We start from the raw sequence: 24,401 nt of genomic DNA, 5'->3' as shown, positions 1-24,401 counted from the left end.
GGGTAAAATCCAGGTGTCCGTATGTTTGACAGCGTTAGCGCTCTTGAATGCTGCTTACATGTTTTCAGCTCAGAGTCATCAAGTGCCCTGGTTACAAGGCTGAAATAACCTATTTTTCCCTCCACCCGTTGTGCCCCCGATGATGACATTAATGGCCAAAACACCAAAGGGGTTTTCGTCATTGCTTCCTCTAAGACGCCACAAAGAAAAATGTTAAATGTCACCGGAAAATGTATGCTTAGATAATTTCTCAGCAGGCTTAGGGTCAGGCTGATGTTACCCAACCTGGCAGCTTTAAGCCTACTGGAGTTCACATTTCTCTGACAAACCCACAGGTCTTCGAATTCACAGTCCAGTCAGGGCTTTTTGTTTATTTATTTATTTGTTAATATAATTATTTGAAACTGAAAGGGATTTCTTATTAGAGCAAAGCATTTCCACTGTTTGAGTCTACATCAAGTGTGGCAATGCTATTTATTTACCCTGTACATACTGGGAAGTTAAAGGGTCAGTGAGGGCTGTCAGTGGCCTTTCCTCTGTTTTTCATTTATAGGTTTGCAGCCAGTTGAAGTGCTTCCTGCTTTCTTATCGGTTAAAGGCAGCTACACCTACACTGGAAATCATAACACGGCACATTTAGAAAGACGTTTTTTTTTGTTATTGAATGCATTTTGAAACAAGTGTTCATGTTTGCATGTGCTCATCTGTGCGTACAGTATGCAGCGTTACACGTGTGTTTGATAAATGGTGGTGAGGTTGTACGCTTTCAAATAACCAATAATATGAATGTTGTACAGTCATGACGCAAATGAGAAAAGGGTAAATGCTGTGCAAATTATTTCAGATTTTATGTAATCTAGGCTTAAGCAGCAAGACCTAGATACATGTTAAAAACGTTTCCACACTGACTGAAATAAAGCTTGTCCAAGCCCAGTTAGTGTTTACCTGACGGCTTGAGCTGTCAGCTCAAACCCAGATGCAGGTGGATGTGGTCAGACAGTTTAAACCTGCAGACGAGCAGATAGTAGTCGTCCAGCGCCAGAGCCACAGAACAGCTTTCTGTGTGGAATACCAGAGTAGTTGTGGGGAATGGTGTTGGCTGTCAGAAAACCTGCAGAGAGACTTTTTCTGTTGCCTGGTTCACTTTCCTGTGTGTTATTCTAGGGTTGCAAAAAGTTATATATAATACTTTTGTGAGTCATTAGGCCTACTCAGCTTATCATGACACAGTTGTCCTGGTTATTCAGAGCCGTGGTTTATCTTTTTTCTTTTTTAATTGTAACCTTTCAATCTGGGAACCAGATTCTTGATTATTTTTGGAGGAGCAAATAATTTATATGTTTATAGCATGTCTATGTTTTTCACTTGTAACTGCATAATGTAAATGTATAACAACTGGTGGGTGACCACCGTGCAGTTTGTATTTCCTAGCTAATGTCCTTTTGAATTCATTACAGATATTTCCTCGTGGCTCCATAGTGCACTGCTTTCCAGGTTTGATCCCGGGAAAAGCACACAATTCCCCTTGGTGTTGAGACAGGAAGGGCATCTGGTGTGAAAATGCTAAAACATGCGGCGCTATCTACTGTGGTGACCGCTTGTGAATGAGGGAGCAGTTGAAAGTAGCTACTTTATTACATCATTATGTTTTTTGTTTGTATTCTAAAGAGGTTTTGTGCATTTAGCAAAATCTGTATATCAGACAGATAAAGCAATGGTGCCCCCATCTTGGGTTTTTAATCAAACAAGAGGTTAGTGTGCTAGCATATTAGCAAAGAACGTACACATACCTTTTAATTAGGGCTAACATATAGAGTATTGGAGCAGGCTTCTTGGTCAGATTGTTAATACTGCATAGCAGACCACATTATATGTAAAGTAATTTGATTTAAAGGCACTAACAGTGGTGCAGTGAGAGGTAGGGCTGGGCCATATTATACCGTTCACGGTAATACCGGTATAATGTTAGGCAACGATAGGAAAATGAAATATCGCGATAGAATGGGAGTGAAACGCGCATGCGCAGTGCCTTTGTTTTCATACGCACATGGCCGATTGTTGAGTGAAACAGATGAACCAGAATTGGTTTGTAAAAATGGTGCAACTGGTTTGGTGTTTGTCCGTCAGATACACGACAAAGCAAATTTTTTTGCAGAACATGCAAGCGGCCGTTGTTATTGTCGTATTTGTCGGACTAAGATGCTCTTAAATCTGGGAGTAATCTGGGTCCTAAACTCCGTATACTTCAGGTCAAACAACACTGCAGCATCACTTAGAGTTAAAAACTGTCTAAATTCTTTCATCTTTAATAAAACGATCAGCATTGCTGCTTTACCAGGTGTAACTATAAAGTTTAACTTCCAGGCATCCATGAAAACAAAAGTTATTACATTTAACGGAGTTAGAAGTTAGCAGGAAGCTAGCGGAAGTTAGCTCGCTAGTTTCGCTAGTTACCTAAGCATGATATTGCATGTTCTGACTGAGAGATTTCTGAAAAAAATCAAACGTACAGCTCTGCTATCACTTCCAACATAAATGAAGACAGGAAACTAAACAGCAGTGACGTTTGTAGGGTTACTGAAGTTGGGCTAGCTGGTATATAATGATGTGCTACGTGATCGCTAGCGACACAGCTATGTTAGCATAACATAAACAGTGAAGCTGGAGGACGAACACTAACACTTTTCCACTTATAAAAGTTAACGTGAAGGTTCTTCATGGTTAGAGACAAATGCAATCGCATGGCAGGATGCTGTAAACGGACCAAACTTCAGTCAGGAGAACAACTGAGATAATCCATCCACAATACGAGGTTAGTCATTAATATACTGCAACAACATGGGAATAGAGCAGCTGCCAGAGAATTCAACATTAATGAATCAATGGTACAGAAGTGGAGGAAGCAAGAAGAATGAGTTTAATAAAGTTTGATTTATCTGACTGCTTTGTTTCGCTTAATGTGCCTTATAATCCCGTGCACCTTATGGTCCGAAAAATGCGTACTGCACCTCTTTTTAACTTCAGTGGATATTATACATGGTTATGCTCAGGATATGTCAGCCCATTTCTACTGGAAATGCCTTTTGGTTAAACTTTCAGCAAGGAATTTGCATTTGCACTGTTACATTTTTATAAAGCTTTAATGTACATAAAAACCAGCTTCTTGTTTAAGTGAAAATAAATGGAAGGTTGTCTTTTTGCGCTAGTAATGTTGTGGAGTTGTATTTTGTCTCGCATCAATTATATCGTCGGTTATATCGTTATCGCAAATTTTCAAATATATATCGTGATAAATATTTTTGGCCATATCGCCCTGCTTTAGTGAGAGGAACAGTTCGCTGTCTCTAATTAGCTGATGCTAACACCGCTAACACTGCTGTGTTACCATGCAGTTGTCTGTCAAACCAGCTCTGCCCAAATAAGGCATTACTGTATACCTTAATAGCATTTAAAGGCTTAGTTGTTAAAAAATATATCACCCAGTAGGAGGGATTTAACCTTTTTCTGTAGCCGTCTGTTAGCCTCAAGCTACCATGTTTGATATACTGCAGCTTTTGCATTTCCGAAATGGCCTAATTTTTCAAACCTAGACAATGCATTTAGAGTTTTTTGGGGCGGGGGTTTTGTTGTAGTTTTTAAAACAGTCATAGCTGATAGCTAATATTTAAAGGGATTTGATTTTCCGAGCTAATTTGATATTAGTATTGGTTAGTTTTGTTAGTTTTTTATGTAATGAGCAAATGCTCATTACTATGCTAATGGTTAGCAAAGGTTTGCTAGGTTCTTGTTCATGGATGGAAAAGTAGTGGGCAATAGGGATGCATTTTAAGTCGAATTGTGAATTGTGCTAGAAATCAGAGGGTGAAACAATCCATGGATACATCAGATTTGTTAACTAAATCAGAATCAGAATACTTTATTGATCCCTGGGGGAAATTATTTTTTGTTACAGTGCTCCATTTTAAACCAACATTAAGACAAGACAGACAATACGCTAACTAAGAATAACTAAATTCAACAAATGCAATTTTTGGAGATTTAGTTCAAATCTCAAAGTACTCCCAGTCTTACTCTGTGCTCAGAGACGTTAAAGAGAGAGAGCTGCCCCACTGTTAACGTTACAATCTAATTTCTTGATTGTAACTCAAAATTTGTAGTTTAAGTGTTTATTTATTAGATCTGTTCAAATGCAGGCTAACTTTGCAGGTCTTAATTCTGATTTGTAAGTTGTGAAATAAAGTATAAGTAGAAAAATTATAGCTCTTGATCAGTTAAATACAGTTTATCACATTATCTGGTCTTTTGCCTTACAAATTAAATACTGAGTTTTGCTCCTATATACTTGTGATTTTAGAAAATAACATTTCACCAAGCTGTACTTTGACAATGACACACTAGCAGTATGTGCATGCCATCAATATAGGAAAATGTTAATTAAATCTATTCTACATCACATGACAGAAAATCTTTAAAGCTCACATGCTCGCTGCCCGTATCGCTAGCGCTGTGTCAAACAGGTATTTTTTTTGTTGACAGAGAAATATCTACTGTCAGCATCTCTCTTCTCATCACGCACCCATGCCTCTGCAAGCCAGTATTAAAGTTTGCTATCAAAAACAACCAGTTTGCTGCTGCTTTTGCATGAGGGTAATCCATCATTAAAAAGATCCACAGATAATATGACAGTTCCTTAGCATCTCATACGTTTTAAAACTACAAAATGAAAAAAATAAAACTCATCCTGCCTGAATGTGTTTGCAGCTCATTACCTGAGTGTTTTAAACATCATCACAAATACCCACCAAAAGGTGAAAAAGCAAAAGTGGAGAGGACATGAGAGCTTTTTAGATGTCATTCACTGCAGTAGAGGAGTACTTTTAGGTCCTCAGCTCTCAGCAAACAGCATGACACCAGCATGCTTTTTTACTCATTAAAGCCATTAGTGAGCTTCACCGACTCACATCTGAAATGAAAATAAGGGTTGTAAATGTTTCAAATGTGAATGTAAATTATTTTAATCTCAAAGTGATAATAGTTATTACGTTTAAATTAAATGCAAAGATGGAGCATATTAAACCTAATAACAAGCTATAGTTGAAGGTGGAGAGTTCTTTTAAACTGCAATACAAAGTCTAAATGCTAAGAATTCACAAAGAAAATGAACTATTTCATGGCCATTGTCATTGGCTCTGCCTTTTTTACAGCCTGTTTACATACAGTGTTCATCATGAACTTGAACTTCAGTGTACCACCTTGCGAAGTGAGCTCAGGTTTCAATGTAAAGGGTTTTAAATACCCGAAGGCATGAGTGTAACGAGACTCGGATGTTTTTTAGCTGTTGACCTTGCGAGGTGTGGTTTAACCTCAGTACTAGAATGCAGATGGATATGTGAGGTTTATTTTAGCTGTGCAGAGAAAAGATACATTTAAAGCTGCATGAGGTGATTCTTAATGCAGTGTTTCTCTTTAATCTTGCGAAGAAAAAAAGGACATTTACACAGTAGATCAGTTTATGAGTGGTAATTTCTGTTGCTTGCTATACAAACTTCAGCTTTTTTGTTTTGTCAACAATTCAGGAAGATCTTTTTCGTCTGTGTCTATGCAGTAAAAGCATAAACAGTCTAAAGAGTAGTTTGGCAGTAAGTAGGGCAGTAAATGCAGAAATTGTGTTTCTGATTAAACATTGGCATTTCCCCTCTGCGGTAGCTAATGTTTTTTTGTTTTGTTTCATTTAGTTTTTTTGCAAGGCATTTCTCATCAATCTGGCCCAATTAAATAAGAGCTTGATTTTTCAGTAACACTTGCGAGTTTCATTCTGAGTCTTTACCTTTGTGTGCAAATCTTTACTAAGCTATGGAAACCTGAAAGTGGAATGGAAGTTTGTGTGTCATAAAGAGGACATCCGTAGCTACACGCTAATGCTAAGACGTCACAAATTTATAGTGACCTAAGGCATAATGTCACCTTGTTAACATGGGAACCTTTTCCACAACAATGTACAAGTAATGACATTAAAGTTGCTTGAATTACTGCTTTGCAGTGAAAGACTTTCAGCAATATCTTCTTGCTTTGTGCCTCTCATTTGAGTTCCTTACCTTATTAGCTTACTCTGACCCATTTGACGCCCTACAAATGGCTTCATATAAGCTACAAATAGACTACATATATGCCCATGAAGTATGGGGAAAGAAGCAAACTAGAAATATAAATTATGGGTGAGTGTTTGATTTTTGCCTGCTGCTCTGTGTTTTGGATTCTTTTTGGACTGGAAGGATTTTACTGCGGAGCAGTTGCAGTAAGCTGAGGGCAGTTTCTGCAGTAAAACACAGACAAGGATAGCATAGCAAAATGTTAAACACCAGAGCCTGAATTTAACGCAAAATGTAGCATTTGGATCTTTAAAAATATGGATTGGCGTGAAAACAAAGCATAAGTGATATGCTTTTAGTTTAACAATGGTCACCTTTGAAATATCAGCTGTGTGCATAGTCTCCAAATATTATACATGCAAAGTTGAAAGTTCACATAATTTTCCTTTGCTTTGTTTTAGATTAGACCCCGACCTATTTATTGGCCATGTCGATATATTGGCTGATATTACGTATTTCAAAACATACCAGTACTGGCATTTATAAAGATCAACAAATAAAAATGTTGCACGGGGCCTGCTGACATCACAGTTCAGGTGTTTTCGTCATGCCACGCTACCATTAACTTAAGCCTCTTATCACTGCAGTGATACAGTTGGGAGGTGTTATTTATTAATAGAGAAAATTGTTTCAATATTTACCGGTGCACAGAGCAGAGAAACATCTTTTAGTTCCCTTATATTCAAGAGGAGGAACACATTTCCAGGCTGATATCTCCAAAGGTGGGCAGCTCAAAAGTAGTCTTTGGTGTTAGCCATACTGTCCCTTTAAATCAGATTTAAATGCATATAAGAGCATGAATTTCAGGATAAATGATAGAGAATAACTGAATAAAATGGTCTGAGGTAAATTACGATATCAAGCATGCCAGTGGGGAAATGTATACTTTAGCATATGAAGGAGGTTGAGAATGAGATTAATCCATGGATTTCCTCTCCAGAAGTTAGCCCATCATCTTTTCATATATTCCCCGTTAAGGAATGCACATAATTACATTTCTACAACAGTGCTGGCGTGCAAGTGGTTACTGGCTCAATTACCTCAGGCTGAAGTGGTGCTTAAACACCAGCTTCAAACAATTGTGTGTTCCTATATGCTCTATAGGAACAAGAGTCTGGAAACCCAAGATAGAAAATGATCCCTTTTATGAAGAAGGAAAGGGTGTGAGCTAAAATGCAGTTTTTCTTTTGCTTAGGCCAGAGACTTTTATTCTTTTTAGCAGTGAGCTGTTAAAGACTGCAACACATCACTCAGATATCTCCAGTCACAGTGATTCTCTTGTCCCTCTGGGTCTCGTTTAGATGCAAAATAATGGAAGCAGCAATATCTAGTAATTTTGCCTGAGGCCACTCAGTGTAGGCTACATTTGGAGTAAGACAAACACAGACGACTGCCTGCATTAAGAAGGACCACTAACTATAATTATAATTTGAATATAACTGATTCAGAGTTGAATTTATTTCCAGACCATGAAACCGCGGACAATTTTAATCAAGGTTAAACGAAAGCATGAGCGTTGCTTTCCTACTGGAAAGTGTCTGGAATATAATAATTGCTCTTAATTTCTGGCTTTCTAAGAAGATGCACGGTATTCTGTCAGCCACAATTAGGGGAAAACATATGTTTTCATGTATAGATTATATGGAGACGTGTTATTAATTGGTCTGTAAGTGAAAACAGTCTCATGCTGTTTAACTGGAGCTGTCCAAAGCTCGTCTGAGTGAGTTCTTAGTTTGGTCTATAAAAGAAGCGTCTGCTCCATGTTCTTTAAGATTGCCGCATACAAAGGATGTGTGAAGAAGGTGGCTGCTGTGCACTCTGTTTTTTCAGGCCAGGTTATCATAAGAAGTGTCTGCTTCAGACATTTTTCTAGGTCAGAGGAGCTCGTTCTAAGCAAAAACACTTCTTAGGTGATGAAGTACTCTTGCCAGGTGAAAATAGCTAATTTGTTTCATGCTGTGTTATTAATGTCTTTCAGCAGCACACATTAAGTCCTCACAGTAAAAACAGCATTTTTGAATGCAAGTCCTACAGAAAATGCTAACGTTCACGGTATTAACATTGGTGCGACTGATTGATTTGTTAAAACGGCAAGCTAATGGGGCGCCTGAGTGGCTCAACGGATTCAGCAGGCAAACCATGTGCTGTGAGAAGGCTTCCTATTGGTTGCAGAGGCCCAGTTTCAAATCTGTGATTAGGCCATTTACTGTGTGTCGTCCTGGTCTTTCTCCTATCTTTCCTGTCTTGTCTCCACTGTCCACTCTTAAAAAAAGCTAGTGGTCTGTTAGTGGTCAAGCTCGCAACAAATGTCATATTTTCTTGATGCATTTAAAAAAGTGACTTGGGAGAACGTTCGTTTGAAATATTTGAACACAGTGTTCTAATGGAAAATCTTGTGGTGACAGTGATAGCATGTTTGCTTTGTATCCAGGACTTTAAAGGCTCAGTTATTATGGATTTAATTGCAGAAATGTCCTGAGAACAAGCAGTCAGTCTGCACTCACTCACTGGGTAGACCTTGCTAGTTTTTACCCCCGTTTGTCAACAGAACATATGCACACTGAACAGGATGGATCCATGCTTTCATGTTGTTTACACCAACTTCTGAGCTTGCTATCCAAATGTTGTAGAGAAATCAAGACTCATCAGATGGGACGTTGTTCCAGTGTTCCACTGTTGAGTTTCAGTGAGTCTGTGTGGATGGTACCCTCAGTTTCCTGTTCTTAGCTGACACGAGCGGTGCCCAATGTGGTCTTCTGCTGCTGTCGCCCATCTACTTCAAGGTTCAATTTGATTTGTGTTTAGAGATGTTCTTCTACTTGTCTTTGTTGTAACAAGTAGTTATCTAAGTTACTGTTGCCTTCCTATCAGCTCCAAGCAGTCTGTCCTTTCTCCTCTGACCTTTGACTTCAACAAGGCGTTTTTGCTCAGAGAACTGTTGCTCACTATTTGAACCTCTTGTGTTTTTTCCCCATAAACCCTACAGATGGCTGTGTGGGGAAAATCCCAGTAGATCAGCAGTTTCTGAAATACTCAGACCAGCCCGTCTGGCACTAACAAGCATGCTATGTTCAAAGTCAGTTAAATCGCCTTTTTTCTTCATTCTGATGCTCGGGTTAAACTTTAGCAGGTTGTCGAGCAGCTGAACAGGTGTGTCATTGAGTTAATGCGTGCCCTGCAGTTTTTGCTCAGGAGTTTTGTCTGTTTTCACAGGATTTGGCTTTTCGTTAATTGAACTGAGGAGGTGGTGGACAACGGGACTGTGCTAAGTTTTTCTAAAAGAGCCTTCAGACAAGGACGGCGCGGATGGGACTTAAAAGACTCCAGGAAGGGCCTGGTTGGCAGAAGGAGTGAGTATGGACAACCTTTCTGATTTCGGAGGCCCCTGTCCGTCTGGCCGCAGGGAATGGGAGTGAGTATGAAATAAAGTGCTTTATTTAGCTCATGCTTCATAACCATCACTGTAGTGGTAAACACAATATACCATTCAAATAATTGTGAAAGTTTTCATGTAATAGTTTAAAGAAATCTGGTATATCTTTTTAGACATTACCATTTAGCAAAGTTTTTCATCGTCTTTCATTGTGAGCATGCACAAAACTACAACACATTTGAGAAATGTATAAAGATAAACTGCATAACAAACATGTAGTAAATGTTGTATTTTAACAATGAAGAACATATTTATCTTGAATGACCCTCAATTTGAGTTGTGTGAGGAGCGCGCTGTTCAATATTCAGGCAGTTCTCTTAGGACATCATCTGCAATGCAAAGCAAAAAAAACCCTTTTATACAAATGTGATCAAAGCACTTACATCCATCAAGAGTAATGAAGCATTTTATGAATCACTGTGGGACTATATTAATATTGATCCAATACCACAGGAATAATAAGTTACACTCACGCAGAGTTGTGCACTCATAACGTTCAATGTTCCTCAGTAGTAGTTTTTTTTTTGTAATACCTGCTGTGTCTATGATGTACAAGCCGGTCACTTCTTTTGATATTTTAAAGATAACGCCCAAGTTACAGCCTGTCACATGACACTCTCATGGCAGTGAATGTAATGCAGGTCATAGTCAGTGTAATCATGTAAAAACATTCTTATTTCAGTCTGTAAGAGAAAAATGCTCTTCGGGCAAAGTTGTATTTTAATGTCAGTTCACGCATAATTCACTGTTGGCTCACAAAAGCTTTCTTACAGCCTCACTTATTGGGTCACAGTCAGGAAAAAGTGAGAAAGATTGAATTTCAAAATAAGTTAGTTTAAAAACAAAACAAAATCTGCTCTGACAAATTGATACTGGCCATACCCGGGTCAAAGTCATGCACTGACAAGGTTGATTACATTTAACAAATTTTTTTATGACTGATTATCTCTGTTGCTGCTGATCAATCAGTTACACGCGATAAAAATAAACTCCTGCTGCTGTGTTCTCAGGTAGTAAATATCCTGTTACGACCAGGAGTAATTCGTAAGAAAAAAGATATGGAAGCGACTCGTGACTTGTCTGCCTTTAGACATCCAGCCACGTGAGCCTCTGAGTATAAAGCAATAATGCAAATATGGAGTAGGTCACTTACAAGCCACAGTGACCTGTTAAACATGGGAGAAGACCAGAGGCTTCAGATGCGGTTACCTCTAACATAATCACAGCATTAGTAGTGGTTGGTCCACACATTGTCTCTGATAATTTCTTGAGATTGACAATTAAATGGGCTTTTTTTTTTTTTAAATTACAACATATTTTACCATCTCACAGAGGGTAGTGCAGGACCACAAGACAAAATAAACAATGGCTACATTCCTTTTATCTGCTTTACTTGTGAATCCTGGATGATTGAGCCATTGTTGAGGTTGATAGTGAAAACTGCTCTCATACTAGGACTGCTCAAAAGTCTTGCTGTGAAAACTGTTTGTTATATTGTGCAAAAGACAAAAATATGTCCTGAACTCATTATATTATCACTGACACGTGTTTGATGACGTCAAAGGAACTTCTTCCTAACGCGTATCCTTCTTTTTCAAGCACCAATAGCTGCATGGACGATTTAATGGATGAAGATGAGAAGGACAGGGCAAAAAGGTACTGACGTCTGTGCATACTGGGCAAACACTTCATGTATAGTATCACACATTTATTACTATTTACATAAATGGGAATGGCAATGGAAAACAGATTATTGGTGGTAGGTCATCACTTTAAAAGAAACTGGACTGGACATAATAAATGAAGAAATTCATTTCATTTTCCGTGACATTACGGTTAATCTGGGCCTCTTTTGGCTCATTTTGTATTTTAAACACTTACAAATACTGGTGTCTAAAAGCGACTGAGTTCTTAGTTCACAAAGGTTCGACTCCAGATTCACATATTACTTCTTATCGGAAAAATTCCTATGGACACTCTAGGACACGGTGTCATAAGATATCAAACTCAACCGTTGGTAGAATAACCAGCCTTCTCTTTTTAAAAATGTAAATTCTGTATGATTAAATCTATGTTTAATTAATTGTTTTCATGCCCTATTTTTATAACAAAGTACCCACAGATTTGAATATATTCAGGCTCTGCTTACATTTTCAGCACCGTGCCGCTGTTACATTTACCTTTCTTGTTCTGCTTGTTTTCTTTTTTCCTTATTCCAAACTATCTTCCGTGTAAACAGGATAGCTGAACTAAAGTCACTTAATTTTCACTTGCAATAACCGCTCTGTTATAGGGCATCCCGTAACAAATCAGAAAAGAAAAGAAGAGACCAATTCAATGTGCTCATCAAAGAGCTGTGCACCATGCTGCAGGGTCAGGGCCATCCGCGCAAGATGGACAAGTCCACCATATTGCAGAGGACCATCGACTTTTTGCAGAAACAGAAAGGTACGGGCTTTTATGTAGTCTTTCTATTTCTGTAGTCTTTCTATTTAGTTTTGTTAATTTAATAGACATATTTCTAACATTTTCTCTTTTCCAGACATCACTGCACAGAACGACACCTGCGATGTGAGGCAGGACTGGAAGCCTTCGTTTCTCAGTAATGAGGAGTTCACTCAGCTAATGCTGGAGGTAAACTTCAGGAGGATGTCTTTGAAGAGTAGCTGTTATTTAACTCTGCCATTAGGTAACATTAATAAACACAAAGGCAAAGCTACATCCTCTCTAAAATGATGATTTTTATTTTAAGTGCATGTATTCATAGTTTGCTATAAAATCAGCAGTGAAGACGTGAGGTCTCTTTAGGCAATATGCGAAAGCAGAGTAAATATCAGCACGTTAACACGTCAGCATAATGTGCTGATAGATTAATTAAGACCCGATGAGACATTGTGCAATTATTGTGCAATTTTTCAACATGCTGTAATACAGTAATATAATTGTGGTAACTTCCTCCCTCTTGCAGGCCCTAGATGGTTTCTTGGTTGCATTAACTACAGATGGTAACATCATATACGTGTCTGACAGTGTTTCCTCACTTATTGGCCATTTACCGGTAAGTAAGAGGGCCTCAAATTCATGCAACCATCAAAGCTCTGTATTGTCACTTAAGCATAGCAGTGATTTAGACAACATTAGATTTCACTTCACCATATCTGGTCCTCGTTTTATTTTTGTTGCCATAACAGTGAAGTTAGACAGAAAAAAGCTCTGTTTTGCTGCTTTATCTGAAGCAGATTGCCGTTGTGACTCCCATTAAGACTGTTGTGTAAGATATCACTTGTTGAAATGGTGCCAGGAAGACTGACTGCCATTCATCTGTCTTTTTTGCACCAGTCAGATATGGTGGACCAAAATATCTTGAATTTCCTCCCGGAGCGAGAGCACGGGGAGGTGTATAAGCTGCTATCATCCCACATGCTGATGACTGACCCCATTGCTGCTGACTTCCTTGACAGTGAGTATCCCGCTGAGCGGGCTCTCTGCACACACTGTGTCTGGGTCATCGTGTTGAAACACAGCGGAAGTAGAAAGGTTAAAGCCTGTAGACTGTCTCCCACTTTGGGAGATCAAAATGCTGTGGACAGAACAGTTGCCGCTGGTGTAATTCTCCACTAAAAATCAGCTCAAAAAGTTATGTTGGCTCAAGAATCTTCTTTCTTTGTTTGAAGTACAAAAACAACATTTGACTGTTGTTTTCTGTCTTGTAGAATTTTTGTCACAAAGACTGTTTGGACTGAAACTGAGATACAGAAGCTAGTTGAATTACGGTCTGCAGGTTATTGGATTGCTGATTAGTGTGTATCTATGATTAGACTTTTAGCTAATAATAGGAGCTAGCTTAGTATCATAGTTAAGACTTTAAATCACTGTTATGTTAGCACAGTAATCCAAAGCAATGTAGTATGGGAGGCTCAAGAACCTGACCTTAATCCTGTCTTACTATTGGACTTTTCTGGGGAAGAGAGAGGGCGAGTCGCAAGAGTCTCGGCCTATCTTTAGAGACCTAAATAGCAAACTGTCACAAAGCCAAGTCTGCAGTAAACAACATCCTTTGAGCACATCCATCATTTGTTTTTTACCAGTAAAAAGGATTACATTTTATTACCTTGCTATGCAAAGGTAAGTTTATTTTACACTGTCCTAGTACAGGAAACAAAGCAACCTCTTCTATTGGTGCCTGTCAGCATTTTGACTCTTTGGTTTTTCTGTGTCAAAAATACCATTGAGAAGCACCTCAGCTTTTATAATGATGCATGTAAACTTCATTATGTTCAGGGTGTAACCATGACAATATCTGCTTTTTAGGTGAGGCACACATTGAATTTTGCTGTCATCTAGCTAGAGGTAACATGAACCCAAAAGAGCCACCTGTATACGAGTATGTCAAGTTTGTTGGAGATTTTAAGTTTCACAACCATGGTAAGGATTTGTTTTCTTTTTAAAACAACTACATTTAGAAAAAACAAAACAGAAATACACATACATATGTACATGTTCTTGGTCACACAGTGCCTACGTCGTCTTGTAATGGGCTCGAGTTGACGTTACCAAGGAGTCTGCAGTCGTCTCTGGAGGAGCAGGTCTGCCTCATTGCTACCGTGCGATTAGTCACTCCGCAGTTTCTGAAGGTAAAACCAGCTTGAATGTTAAATCTTGTTCCTTTGTTTCTCTGCTTGTGACTCCACAGAGTAACACTTTACACATTTGCCTAACAAGCAAAAGACCCAGGGGGTGGAGGGTGCAAATCTCACGCGGGTTGCGTTAGGAAATCAAATATGTGGCGCTACCTGCTGTGGCATCATCATGTGAAAAAGGCAGCAGCCTGATGGCGCTTCTGTCGCTTTGTTTCTCTGCTTGTGTCGCTGTGTGTGCTGTCACTAAATCACTCGAGGGCTAAAATGTGGCACTAAAAGCAGTTTCGGTCCATGCAGCAATAGTGAGCTTGGATCAGTGGCACAATGAGGTCTGAGAGGTGATACACTTCGGCATACACTGATTCCATCGTGGCGCACACACTCTGGAAAACTTCTCGCGACAAATAGGTTCAGTGTGGCACACTGTGTACTTGCCAACTTGTTACATCATGAGGATACGCTGTGATCCCTAAAGGGCCCTTTGAGTTGAAATCTGGCCACTTGTCAAGTTACAGAATTAAAGTCGCACTCAAATTTTTGTGAGATCAGCTCAGATTTTATACCCTTTCCAAGCATCCCAAAGGAAATTTATAAAATGGCACATTTCCAGCGATGGTTTGTTGAAGATTAATTAAATCCCAATATGTAAAAGAAGTCAGTGCAGTTTACATGTACAGGATGGTCAGTTGCTATTAAAAGCCAAAAAGCTTAGAACCCCCCCCCCCCCCCCCCCCCGCCTGATCTATTGCACAGACTTCAGCTCTGCCGACTAGTTATTCCAAACTGCAAAACACACTGATTACACTGATTGGTCAGACTGGAACAATATCTACTGGGACGAATGACATGGAACGATTTTTTTCCTTTTTTCCGTCTCAAGATGAATCCTTTGTAAACAGTAGGCATCAGTTTTTCAAATGTAGAGAATACAAAATTCCCCAGTTCTTTTCAAAGGAGCATTGTTCTCATTTTCCATAGAGGTTCAAGGGCACAGCATTTTAACAGTGACACACAAGTGTTAATAAAAACGTTGGCATTTTCCCGGGCAATATGTAAAACGATAGACACAGCAACTGTGTCTTTGGTTTGTGGACTAGCATTATGGCTGTTGCCACGTTGTTTGCTAGTAATCCTTGTTTGGAAAAAGCATCCATCGTGTACATGGGTGTATTGCACAAATACAGACGCCTGTTTGTTAGTAAGTAACATGCTAGTAAAACACTTGACTTTCATTCGGCAGAGCTGGAGCACAGACTGTTTGGCAAGAAGCCATACTGTTTGTCAGATCATTTTATTAACATGTTCCAAAATGCGCACAACAAACGTAAATTAGCTAAGGCGACACCTCAGAGACTGCTAGTATCCTAGTTACCATGATGACACACAACATTAAACCTTTAATATAAAAATTATAGAGTAATAAAACAGAAATCATCCTCTTTACAGTTATTATGGACAAATTAGCCAGAGACCAAAACACTTTTCTGTACCTCCTCTTCTCTAACATTGGAATCTAAAGGGACTGACTCACTTTTGTTGCCAGCCTCAAGTGGCCATTTGAGGAACTGCAGCTTTTTGCACATGCTGCAGCTTTTTGCACAGCAGCATGCTGTTGCTGCTTGGTCCCTCTAAGCATATTCTTGATGTGTAATGATCTTTTTGTGTTAAGTTTCATCATGCACTGTACCAACTCTGATATTAAAAACTATGACCATATACAGGACATACTGTACATAAAACACGATCATGCCTTGCTTCCCTGTGAAATATTAGCGGGGACCTTCCTCAGTCTTTTTGTTTTTGTTTAGGACTTGTGTAACGTGGAAGATCCCTGTGATGAATTCACCTCCAGACACAGCCTTGAATGGAAGTTTCTGTTTTTAGATCACAGGTAAAATATTTGTATTATCCTGACAGCTACCAGTCTATACTTAGAAAAAGTATTTCTTGCATGTTTATTGCCCTGTGTGCGTGTGTGTGTTTCAGAGCCTCGCCAATCATAGGCTATTTACCCTTCGAGGTTCTTGGAACTTCTGGCTATGATTACTATCATGTGGATGACTTAGAGCTCATAGCCCAATGTCACAAGCAATGTAAGCTACTTTTCTGTTGCTTTTTTTCCTACCAGTCTCCATGATCACTGTATCAAGGGCAAATGTAAAAATTGACAGAAATGTCAAAGCACTCATGTGGACTTTCTTTCTTCTCTCCTTAGTAATGCAGTTTGGAAAAGGTAAATCCTGCTATTATCGATTCCTGACCAAAGGTCAGCAGTGGATTTGGTTGCAGACTCACTACTACATTACTTACCACCAGTGGAACTCCAAACCTGAGTTCATTGTCTGCACTCACACTGTTGTCAGGTAAGCCTGGTTTCTTCTTTCTGTGTGTGTGTACACATTTCCTCTCTCTTTGGGTAAGGGGTGTATCGATCTAGCCTCCCTTAATACTGCATTTTCTGTTGTCCTTCAGCTATGCTGAAGTGCGAGCTGAAAGAAGGAGAGCGTTTGGCCTTGAAGATCTGTCGCCACCTGAGATAGCCCCGTCCTCTGTGAAGGTAACTCGGACACATACTGCACAGCGTGTGACATTTACAAGGTCAGCTTCAAACTTGGCCCACCATGTTGAACATTACTCTGTGTTCCAGGCTCAAGAGCTCTACCTGGACATCTGCTCCACACTGGACGCTCCACGGGACAGAAACAGCGGTGCACGTTCGGTGTCCTCCCACAGCTCCCGGAAGTCCTCCCACACAGCGCTGTCAGACTCTGCATGTGAGTCATCCTCTGCTCCCCAAAGTGCTAACTCACTCAACAGTAGGCCATTATTTACAGAAATGCTGCTCCTGTGTATGGGTGGAAGATCTGTTATTGGGGATTGTAGGCAGCAAAATAATGTGAGTCTAGTGATAACCCTCTGTCCCTGGGTTTGACATTTTCATTAGCAATGGAAATGGAAGATCAATTTTTAGTTTCCAGAAGAGTCCCACACTCAATCCTTATTTTTTATGTAATCTTTGTGATCACTAATAAAACTCCAGACGTTGTCACTACACCCACCTCGGTGTATGTGGGTGATGATGCATTTGTGAAAGGTTTCCAAGGCTTACTTTAGCCTGCCCTATTTGTTTGAGCCCCCATTCTCAACGACTTGCTGCGCTTCCACCCACTGCCTAGTATGCTAAAACATTTCCATCTGCATATTTATGAAGAATGCACCAGTGGCAGCTTCATTAAAGTTGTAGTTTTTGCAAAGTAAAACAGTGTGCCAGTCTTTCCTTAGCCCACACGTATATTAAACTTTGCTACAATGAAAAACCATTTGTGGTAGAATGAGAGTAATCACAGAATCCAAATCAGCAGTTTGCTATACAAAGAAGTTTTGGCTTTCTCTCAGAGAGGCTATAGTTTCTCTGTTTAGAGAAAAAATGCATAAAGGCCATTTTTGTTTGGGGAACTTATTTTAGAAATCAAAGTCTGTTGATAGGTCTTGTGGGAGTGTGGCTACAGTGTGGAAAATGTTGTATGAAGGCTTAACTGTGCTGCAGCAATTAGACATTAAAATTAGCTTCTTCTTTTTTTTTCTTCTTTTTTTAACCTCGAATGTTGACACAGGCTTTATTTTTATCCTAAAGTCATAAGCAATTCTTTGGGCACCAATTTCCTTGTAGAACTGTTCTAAATAACTTTGCAGGGCAGGTCAGGATTTATTATTTCACGCCAAAAAAAAAAAATTACTGAGCGTCTGCAGATGAAGCCTAATACCTGTAAATGTGTTACTGACACAACGATTATGCCACTCGTGAAATGAGTATAAACGCAAGAAGGTAATTCACTCAGTTGTCGCAGTTACAAGTGTTCACATTAATTCACATGATTATGAATTTAGAGGTGACCTGTCTCTGCCCTGCAGCAGCAAACTCTTACACAGAAGCGTGCACACCATCGTGGCAGTCTGCTTCCATTGGGCCTGAAAAAACATCTGCCAGATTCCAGCCAAGCAGTTCAAAGGTCAGTTTACACAACGTTTACATGTATCTCTTTGTCTTTGGAGATAAAAATGGTTTTCAAGAAACAAGCGTGCACAGATAACACATTAATGTCTCCTAAATTGTGTTACATAAAACGATTTTTCCCATTTTTTCCCCCCTGTAGAATTTGGCACAAAGACAAAATTCCTTTGACCTTGTTTCCCCAATGAGCGTCCCCCTTTCTCCTACCTGCAGCAAGCACTCCGCAATGGTTAGTGTTAAGACTTCCTCTCCAGCCTGTTGTCTTCTGCCTTTCTGTTTGTGTACAATGTCTTACTGTTACTGCTGGATGTGTTTATTTCACCTGCTGGTTGTGCACGGTTTAATAAAAAAAAAAGAAGAAGAGTTATTGTGTATTTCTCCCAGAAATCATTCATCCGTGTTACATTTGAACTGTAGAATCAATATTGCACAAAAGGTTGGAAGATTGGTGTACTTTCCTCCGTAACAGGAATAAACCATTACATGACTCACGCTACTTGATTATAGCCACATTTGTCCATTTCCCTGAAAAAGCGCAAAAGTGTTCTTACGTCCCTTTCACCTGCTCTCTCTGTCCAGCAACAGCAACCACAGCAGCAGCAGCAACAGCAGCAGTCCTCCATGTATCAGCTGCAGCAGCCGCAGCTCGGTGTCATGAACCAGCTGAAGGAACAGCTGGAAGAGAGGACGCGCATTCTGCAAGCTGACATTAAGACACAACAGCAGGAGCTGCACGACATTAAGGAGAAGCTTCATCTTGCTAACCTACAGGTAGTGTTCCCACACTTTCAAATGAAGAGACTGCAGCGATTGTTTATTCAGCCGCGAGTTAATCTTGAGATCTTAACACAACACAGGTGGAGTGTTTTTGTTCTGTATTGGCAAAATGGGCAGCCTCAACTTCAGAATGAATGCTCATTACGTCCAGATCAGCTGTTGAGAAAAGTCAGCCTACACTACCTATAATAGCCAGTAATGGATAAAAGGCTCCACCTAGAGGCCAACATGAAAGACTGACTCCAGTGATTGTCTCTTTGTTTTGTGCTTACCTTCTGGATGTGCAGGCAACATGAGATGAGCTGTAATTTGAAGCATAAACATGCCACACATCAACATGTAACTAATCTGAATTGAACCTTAAACGATCCCCCTATACATATCAGTATTACAGCATCCTGACAATGCCCTGTCTTGCAGTTAGAGACAAGTGATTTAGCCTGCGCCACAGTTTGCTATCTCTCGACCAAGTTTTGTGAAATTCAGCTTCTTTTACTTCTCTTGTGTAATCCTGCTGACATACAAATAAACAAGAAGTAATTTTCCAGTACATCCATCCATCAATCATATGGGTGCTGAGGTGTATCCCACCCGTCATGGGGCGAGGTTAGAGGTTATGGAAATCAGTAAGTTGTCTCTTTTTAGAAAGAATTAATTCAATTTGTCTATTTCTGTGTGTGTTAGATGTTGTTACAGCAGCCTATCAACAATGACTTTAGTCAGGCCCAGCAGCAGCCTCAGCAGCAACAGCAGGGCCCCGGAAGGCCTGCCCAGCAGAGTCAGTCTGGGGTCATCAGACAGCTGTCGGGCCACCCTAAACCAGTCTGCGGGGCTCACAGCTCATCCCCACACTCGCTCCTGAGAGAAAACAGCTCACCTTCAACACAGGTACATCGCTGTGCAAGAGAGAAATCCAAACTTGAAACCAGAAACACATCCAGCTGGAAGCTATCCTCTCAAGTAGTTTTATTGAAACCTCGTTTGAGTTGACGGTTGCTCTAAAGTGTCTCTGTTTCTGTAGGTCCAGCCGAGGATTTCCCAGAGTGGGCAGGCTCAGTCAGTGAGTTTGCCAGTGCAGACAAACACGAGTCTGACGATGCCCTTCTACAGCAACCCCATGATGTTCTCTCAGACCAACACGAGGCCTCAGCAAGATGCAAACCAAAGACACCCAGACAACCAGTTCAGCCAAGATGGACAACTACGGTAAGAGCCCTGAGAAACACTCATAGTACTCAGAACTCCAGGTGTTAATGTCAGTATGGCAGGTGATGATGAAACGGTATATTTTAGGAATAACATTCACTTTATGTTTACCTCTTCATGTTATCCAACCTCTAACCCTGATATGTTTCTTTTCCTGCAGAATGCTTCTCAACCAACCAATGCAGACTCTGGTTCCCACCAGCGTTTCCTCGCAGCCTTCCCAGTGCAACATGGGCATCTCCCCATCGATGTGAGTCCTCTCACCGTGCAGACGTCTCTATGTTATGTTATGTTGTGTCTAACCTCTTCATCGTGCGCCACGTACAGATACACCTTGGAGCAGCAGATCCTCGCCCCCTCGTTCCCCATGCAACAGGTCAACTGCAATGCCGTCCTCGTGCCCTCGCCGGTCTTCACGTCTCCGATAATGATCCCACACAACAGCTTCATCACGCACCAGTCGCAGTCAGCCTACCACTCGCAGCCTCAGACCTCTCAGCACTCCCTGCAGCTCCAGCAACCACAGCAGTTCTTTCAGGTACGCTGCAGCAACATGAGTCAGCATGTCGTCCTGAGCATCTTACACAGATTTTTAGACTAAAAGGCAGTTTGGCAAGGATTGCTGCATAATGCTGTTTAATATAAATAACCAAGGCTTTCTATTTATTTATGATCTTTTTGGGTATTAGACTGTATCTGAATACTGAGTTACCACAGCAACAAGCTACGGTGCATTTCCCACAGGTTTTAAAGCCTCAGCTTTGTGCCAAAGCTGTGCTGTGACTTTAGAGTGATTCTTACTGTTTTTAAGATTATAATGAATAATTTTTTTGTGTTAAGAAATGTTCATTAAAATCAACAAATGTTTACAATGAGGGCATATATCTTTAAAAACAAGCAAACAAACAAAAAAACCCACCACACAAACCATGAGGGATGGTGTTGTATTTCCAGAGTGATGCATGTGATGTTTGTGTCTATGTCAGCAAGTATGAACATGTGAGTAACGGTTCACAATTAGCTCGTTGAGGTGATGTAGGTCATCACCACTCTCTCTCTAAAGAAGGCATCCATATAAGAAGCAGCCAGCAGCAATGTGACTTCCTGGGATGATGCAAAGTCAGTCATTCAGCGAATTCAGGCAGCAACAGGTGAAATAACTGCAGGCAGTACCGAGCGAGTGGATCCCGCTTAACATTTCTCAACTTCAAGCTGTGTGACTGAGTTAACTACCAGTGAGAGCCCAGGATGACATGTGATGGGGTGCCAAATACATTAGAGGGTTACTAAGGCAATCGGGACCTAGAATGTACAGTAGCAACCGACTGTCAGGGACAAAGTGATGCCTGAAGAGCAAATTGCTCCCAGTGTGGACACCCCTTAAGTTTGAAATGACCACATTAGGCATTCTTAACCATAGCTGCTGACCTCTTACTCCCAAAAGATGTCACAGGTAGTCACACTGATGACCATCAGGGGTGTGCTTCTCCACTGTTCTTCCAATATCTCACAGTCAGCTCACAATCAGCTCCTTGGTCCAGGGTCAACTGGGCAGTGAAACCTATCCTCACAACTTGGCTTAACAAAGAGTCCACTATCTACCGAAACCCATTTTATATAATCCTCTACCTACTGCAGAGCAAGTCTTGATATTCAGAGACAGCCCTCATGTGTACACTGTTTGCACTGCACATCAGTCGAACATTAGATTCTATAAATAAAACTTGATAAAAAGTATTCTGTCTGCTTATTGTACTATATTCATATTCCTTGTTGTGTCTGCAGATGACTCAAGGACTCGTACACGGTGGATCTACTCCAGCATTCTTACACACCACTAATGTGCCACAGCAAAGCACCGTGGGATACATTCAACAGCCACTAGCGCAGCAGCAACAGGCGCCACAGCAACAGAGGCAATACCAACATTCCCAAAACCAGACTGGCAGCGTTTCAGAATATCGAAACATGCTGACTCGGTAGCGTTGTGGACTTGACCGTTGTGCTGAGATCTGCCTCTGTGAGGAGGCCGTGAAGGTGGAAGCACTTTGTGTCATGTGGGAGTCAAACTCGATGACAAGTTGGTTAAAAGTGGGGAAAACTGCTTGTTGTGATCTTTAGATGTGAAGCTGCCCTTTCCAGATGAAGCCGGCCTTTTATGTCACTGGCGAGAAACCACAAGCAGAGATTGCACTGACCCGACGTTGAACATCGGGGACCCGAAGAAGTGTGAGGTGCTGGGCCTTCATCTGCAGGCTACGTCGCACTCAGTGGGTCCATCAGTGAAACTGCTGGGACGAGTGGTTTATCAAAGCTCTTAAAAAGAAACTTTTTACATGTTTACACGTGGAACATTTTTGTCTAACAAAGTTTCCTTTAAGTGTCTGTTCACACTTAGGTACCACCTCCTACTCAAAAGTAGAGTATTTATTTTTGCCCAATAGTTGTTTATTTCATTAACTAATGGTGAGATTCTCAACACCCCTCCCACTGGCGACATAACTCGAGTGAAAATGACAAATCTCACAATGGGATTTGTGTGCATGAGAACTCTACATTTCAGTTGGCTCCCATATTGTCCCCAAAACAAGGTATGTTCATGGTAGGTCACATGACAGGGGCTTTACGGTGAAACATGCAGTGGTAAGATGACCATCATATCAAAAATCAGGGTTGGTAAATACTAAGATGTCACACATGCTATAGGACCACGCTCAGAGAGTAATTCTCCAGTTTTTTAGTAAAGGTCTATCTAGATTTTTAAAGCCTCAATCTGGGACTAAAGAAGGGGCGTTGCAGCTATTGCACCACTTCCTCAAAACGAATGACAACAGCAGATATTTGAAGTTACAAATTTTCGGTGCTTTTGATGAGCAGTGCGGGATGAGTCCTCTTTTGATAACCAACCTACCGAGTGAGTGGGGGGGGGTGGCTTAAATAATGTGCCTTCAGCCGTGGTACATCCATGGCGCAGTTTGATGGTTGTGTCTGATTACGGCTTTAAAAATCCAGCTCAGGTCTATTTGGAATACAAAGTTATATTTTCATAAGGTTATAGATTATTATTTTGCTGCATCAGAGTTAAATACAAAAGCCTAGATTTGTATTGGATATATGACAAATATATATTGGAAGATTAAGGTCCCCGGCTGTAAGGATAGTGTCTCATTCACAAGTTATCCATTTCCTGAAATCCTAATGAAATCATTTCATTTTTATTTATTACACTTATAACTGAAACACTACACGGGAATTTTTTTTTTTTTAAACACATAAGTTTGAATTGAGTTTTGTCTGTTTGTGTTTGTGCTTTAGACATTGAAAGGTCAACACTGGTCCTTGTGTCTTGCCCTATGACAGTTTCACACAGTTCTCCATTCATCTGTATGGACCAGCTGTGGTTTTACAATACAAAGCAATGCAGTGTAAGTTGAGTGTAAGCTTGGTGATTTGAATACAAGGTGGCAAAGTTTTGGGATTTTCACCAGATGACGGTCTGGTCTTAGGAAGCGCACGTTCCATGGTTATTACACAATTATTATCGGTTACATAATAAACTTCAATTTTCAATGTAAATATTGGTTTAAAAAAAAGAAAAAATGGTTCACTTTTAACAATAAATATAAAAAAAACATGCAGGTGAGATTCTCTAGTCTGCTGTGACAAGGCTATTGCCATTATTAACCATCACTTGTTATATCACGGTATAACACGACAACGCTGTACCTGCACAGCTGTTTAAATATCTTCGAAACAGGGAAAATTAATTTAAGACATTTTCATTCCATTTTTGTCTCTTTGAACGTCTATGAAGGAAAACAAAGTACGCTCCAACCGTGACCACGTGACCCAATTTATTAGCATCTGAAAAATGCAGACATGGAAGTACAGCAGCCTCTATTGCATTAAAAAAAAAGCCACCAATTTCACTTTACTGTATTCATGCATGAGAAACTGTCTACAGATCTGGAAAGCAGTCCTGGCACCATTGCAGGATGTTCCAATCTTTTTTATGCAGCCCTACGTCTAACCTTTTATATTATCGTGCTTTTGCAGCGACGTGTCCAACTGCAGTCTTGTGTCCATCAATTCAAATCTAAAGCTAAATGTAAACATGCCCTTCGGCTGAAGCTGCAAATCCGCATGGTGTGTTGTCAGATTGTGACACGATGACTTTACAATGA

At 40.3% G+C, this 24,401-nt stretch overlaps 1 protein-coding gene across 4 annotated transcripts in view; it reads left to right on the top strand.

The window, feature by feature from the left end:
- Positions 1-22,200, top strand: part of npas2 (neuronal PAS domain protein 2) — a gene marked incomplete at its 3' end in the record, with an annotated part of 41,471 nt that extends 19,271 nt beyond the window's left edge. For 2 of the 4 annotated variants that reach the window (XM_080867690.1, XM_080867691.1), the window contains exons 2-22: positions 9,363-9,499; positions 11,182-11,238; positions 11,876-12,030; positions 12,125-12,216; positions 12,551-12,640; positions 12,922-13,042; positions 13,894-14,007; positions 14,098-14,216; positions 16,031-16,113; positions 16,209-16,315; positions 16,438-16,585; positions 16,695-16,779; positions 16,870-16,996; positions 18,135-18,232; positions 18,377-18,463; positions 18,814-19,005; positions 19,696-19,899; positions 20,033-20,217; positions 20,378-20,467; positions 20,545-20,755; positions 22,003-22,200. In XM_080867690.1, coding sequence (XP_080723816.1) covers positions 9,456-9,499; positions 11,182-11,238; positions 11,876-12,030; positions 12,125-12,216; positions 12,551-12,640; positions 12,922-13,042; positions 13,894-14,007; positions 14,098-14,216; positions 16,031-16,113; positions 16,209-16,315; positions 16,438-16,585; positions 16,695-16,779; positions 16,870-16,996; positions 18,135-18,232; positions 18,377-18,463; positions 18,814-19,005; positions 19,696-19,899; positions 20,033-20,217; positions 20,378-20,467; positions 20,545-20,755; positions 22,003-22,200 — 2,607 coding nt within the window. In that variant the 5' untranslated portion in view covers positions 9,363-9,455. Of the gene's footprint in view, positions 1-9,362; positions 9,562-11,181; positions 11,239-11,875; positions 12,031-12,124; positions 12,217-12,550; positions 12,641-12,921; positions 13,043-13,893; positions 14,008-14,097; positions 14,217-16,030; positions 16,114-16,208; positions 16,316-16,437; positions 16,586-16,694; positions 16,780-16,869; positions 16,997-18,134; positions 18,233-18,376; positions 18,464-18,813; positions 19,006-19,695; positions 19,900-20,032; positions 20,218-20,377; positions 20,468-20,544; positions 20,756-22,002 lie in introns of those variants that run through there. The other 2 variants (XM_080867689.1, XM_080867688.1) reach the window with 2 other exon arrangements.
- Between the last annotated feature and the right edge of the window lie 2,201 nt (positions 22,201-24,401).

This window comes from Rhamphochromis sp. 'chilingali' (assembly GCF_963969265.1).
Source record: "Rhamphochromis sp. 'chilingali' genome assembly, chromosome: 19".
NCBI classification, from domain to species: domain Eukaryota; kingdom Metazoa; phylum Chordata; class Actinopteri; order Cichliformes; family Cichlidae; genus Rhamphochromis; species Rhamphochromis sp. 'chilingali'.
Note: the sequence above shows the minus strand (reverse complement) of the source record. Positions and strands in the feature narration are given on the sequence as shown.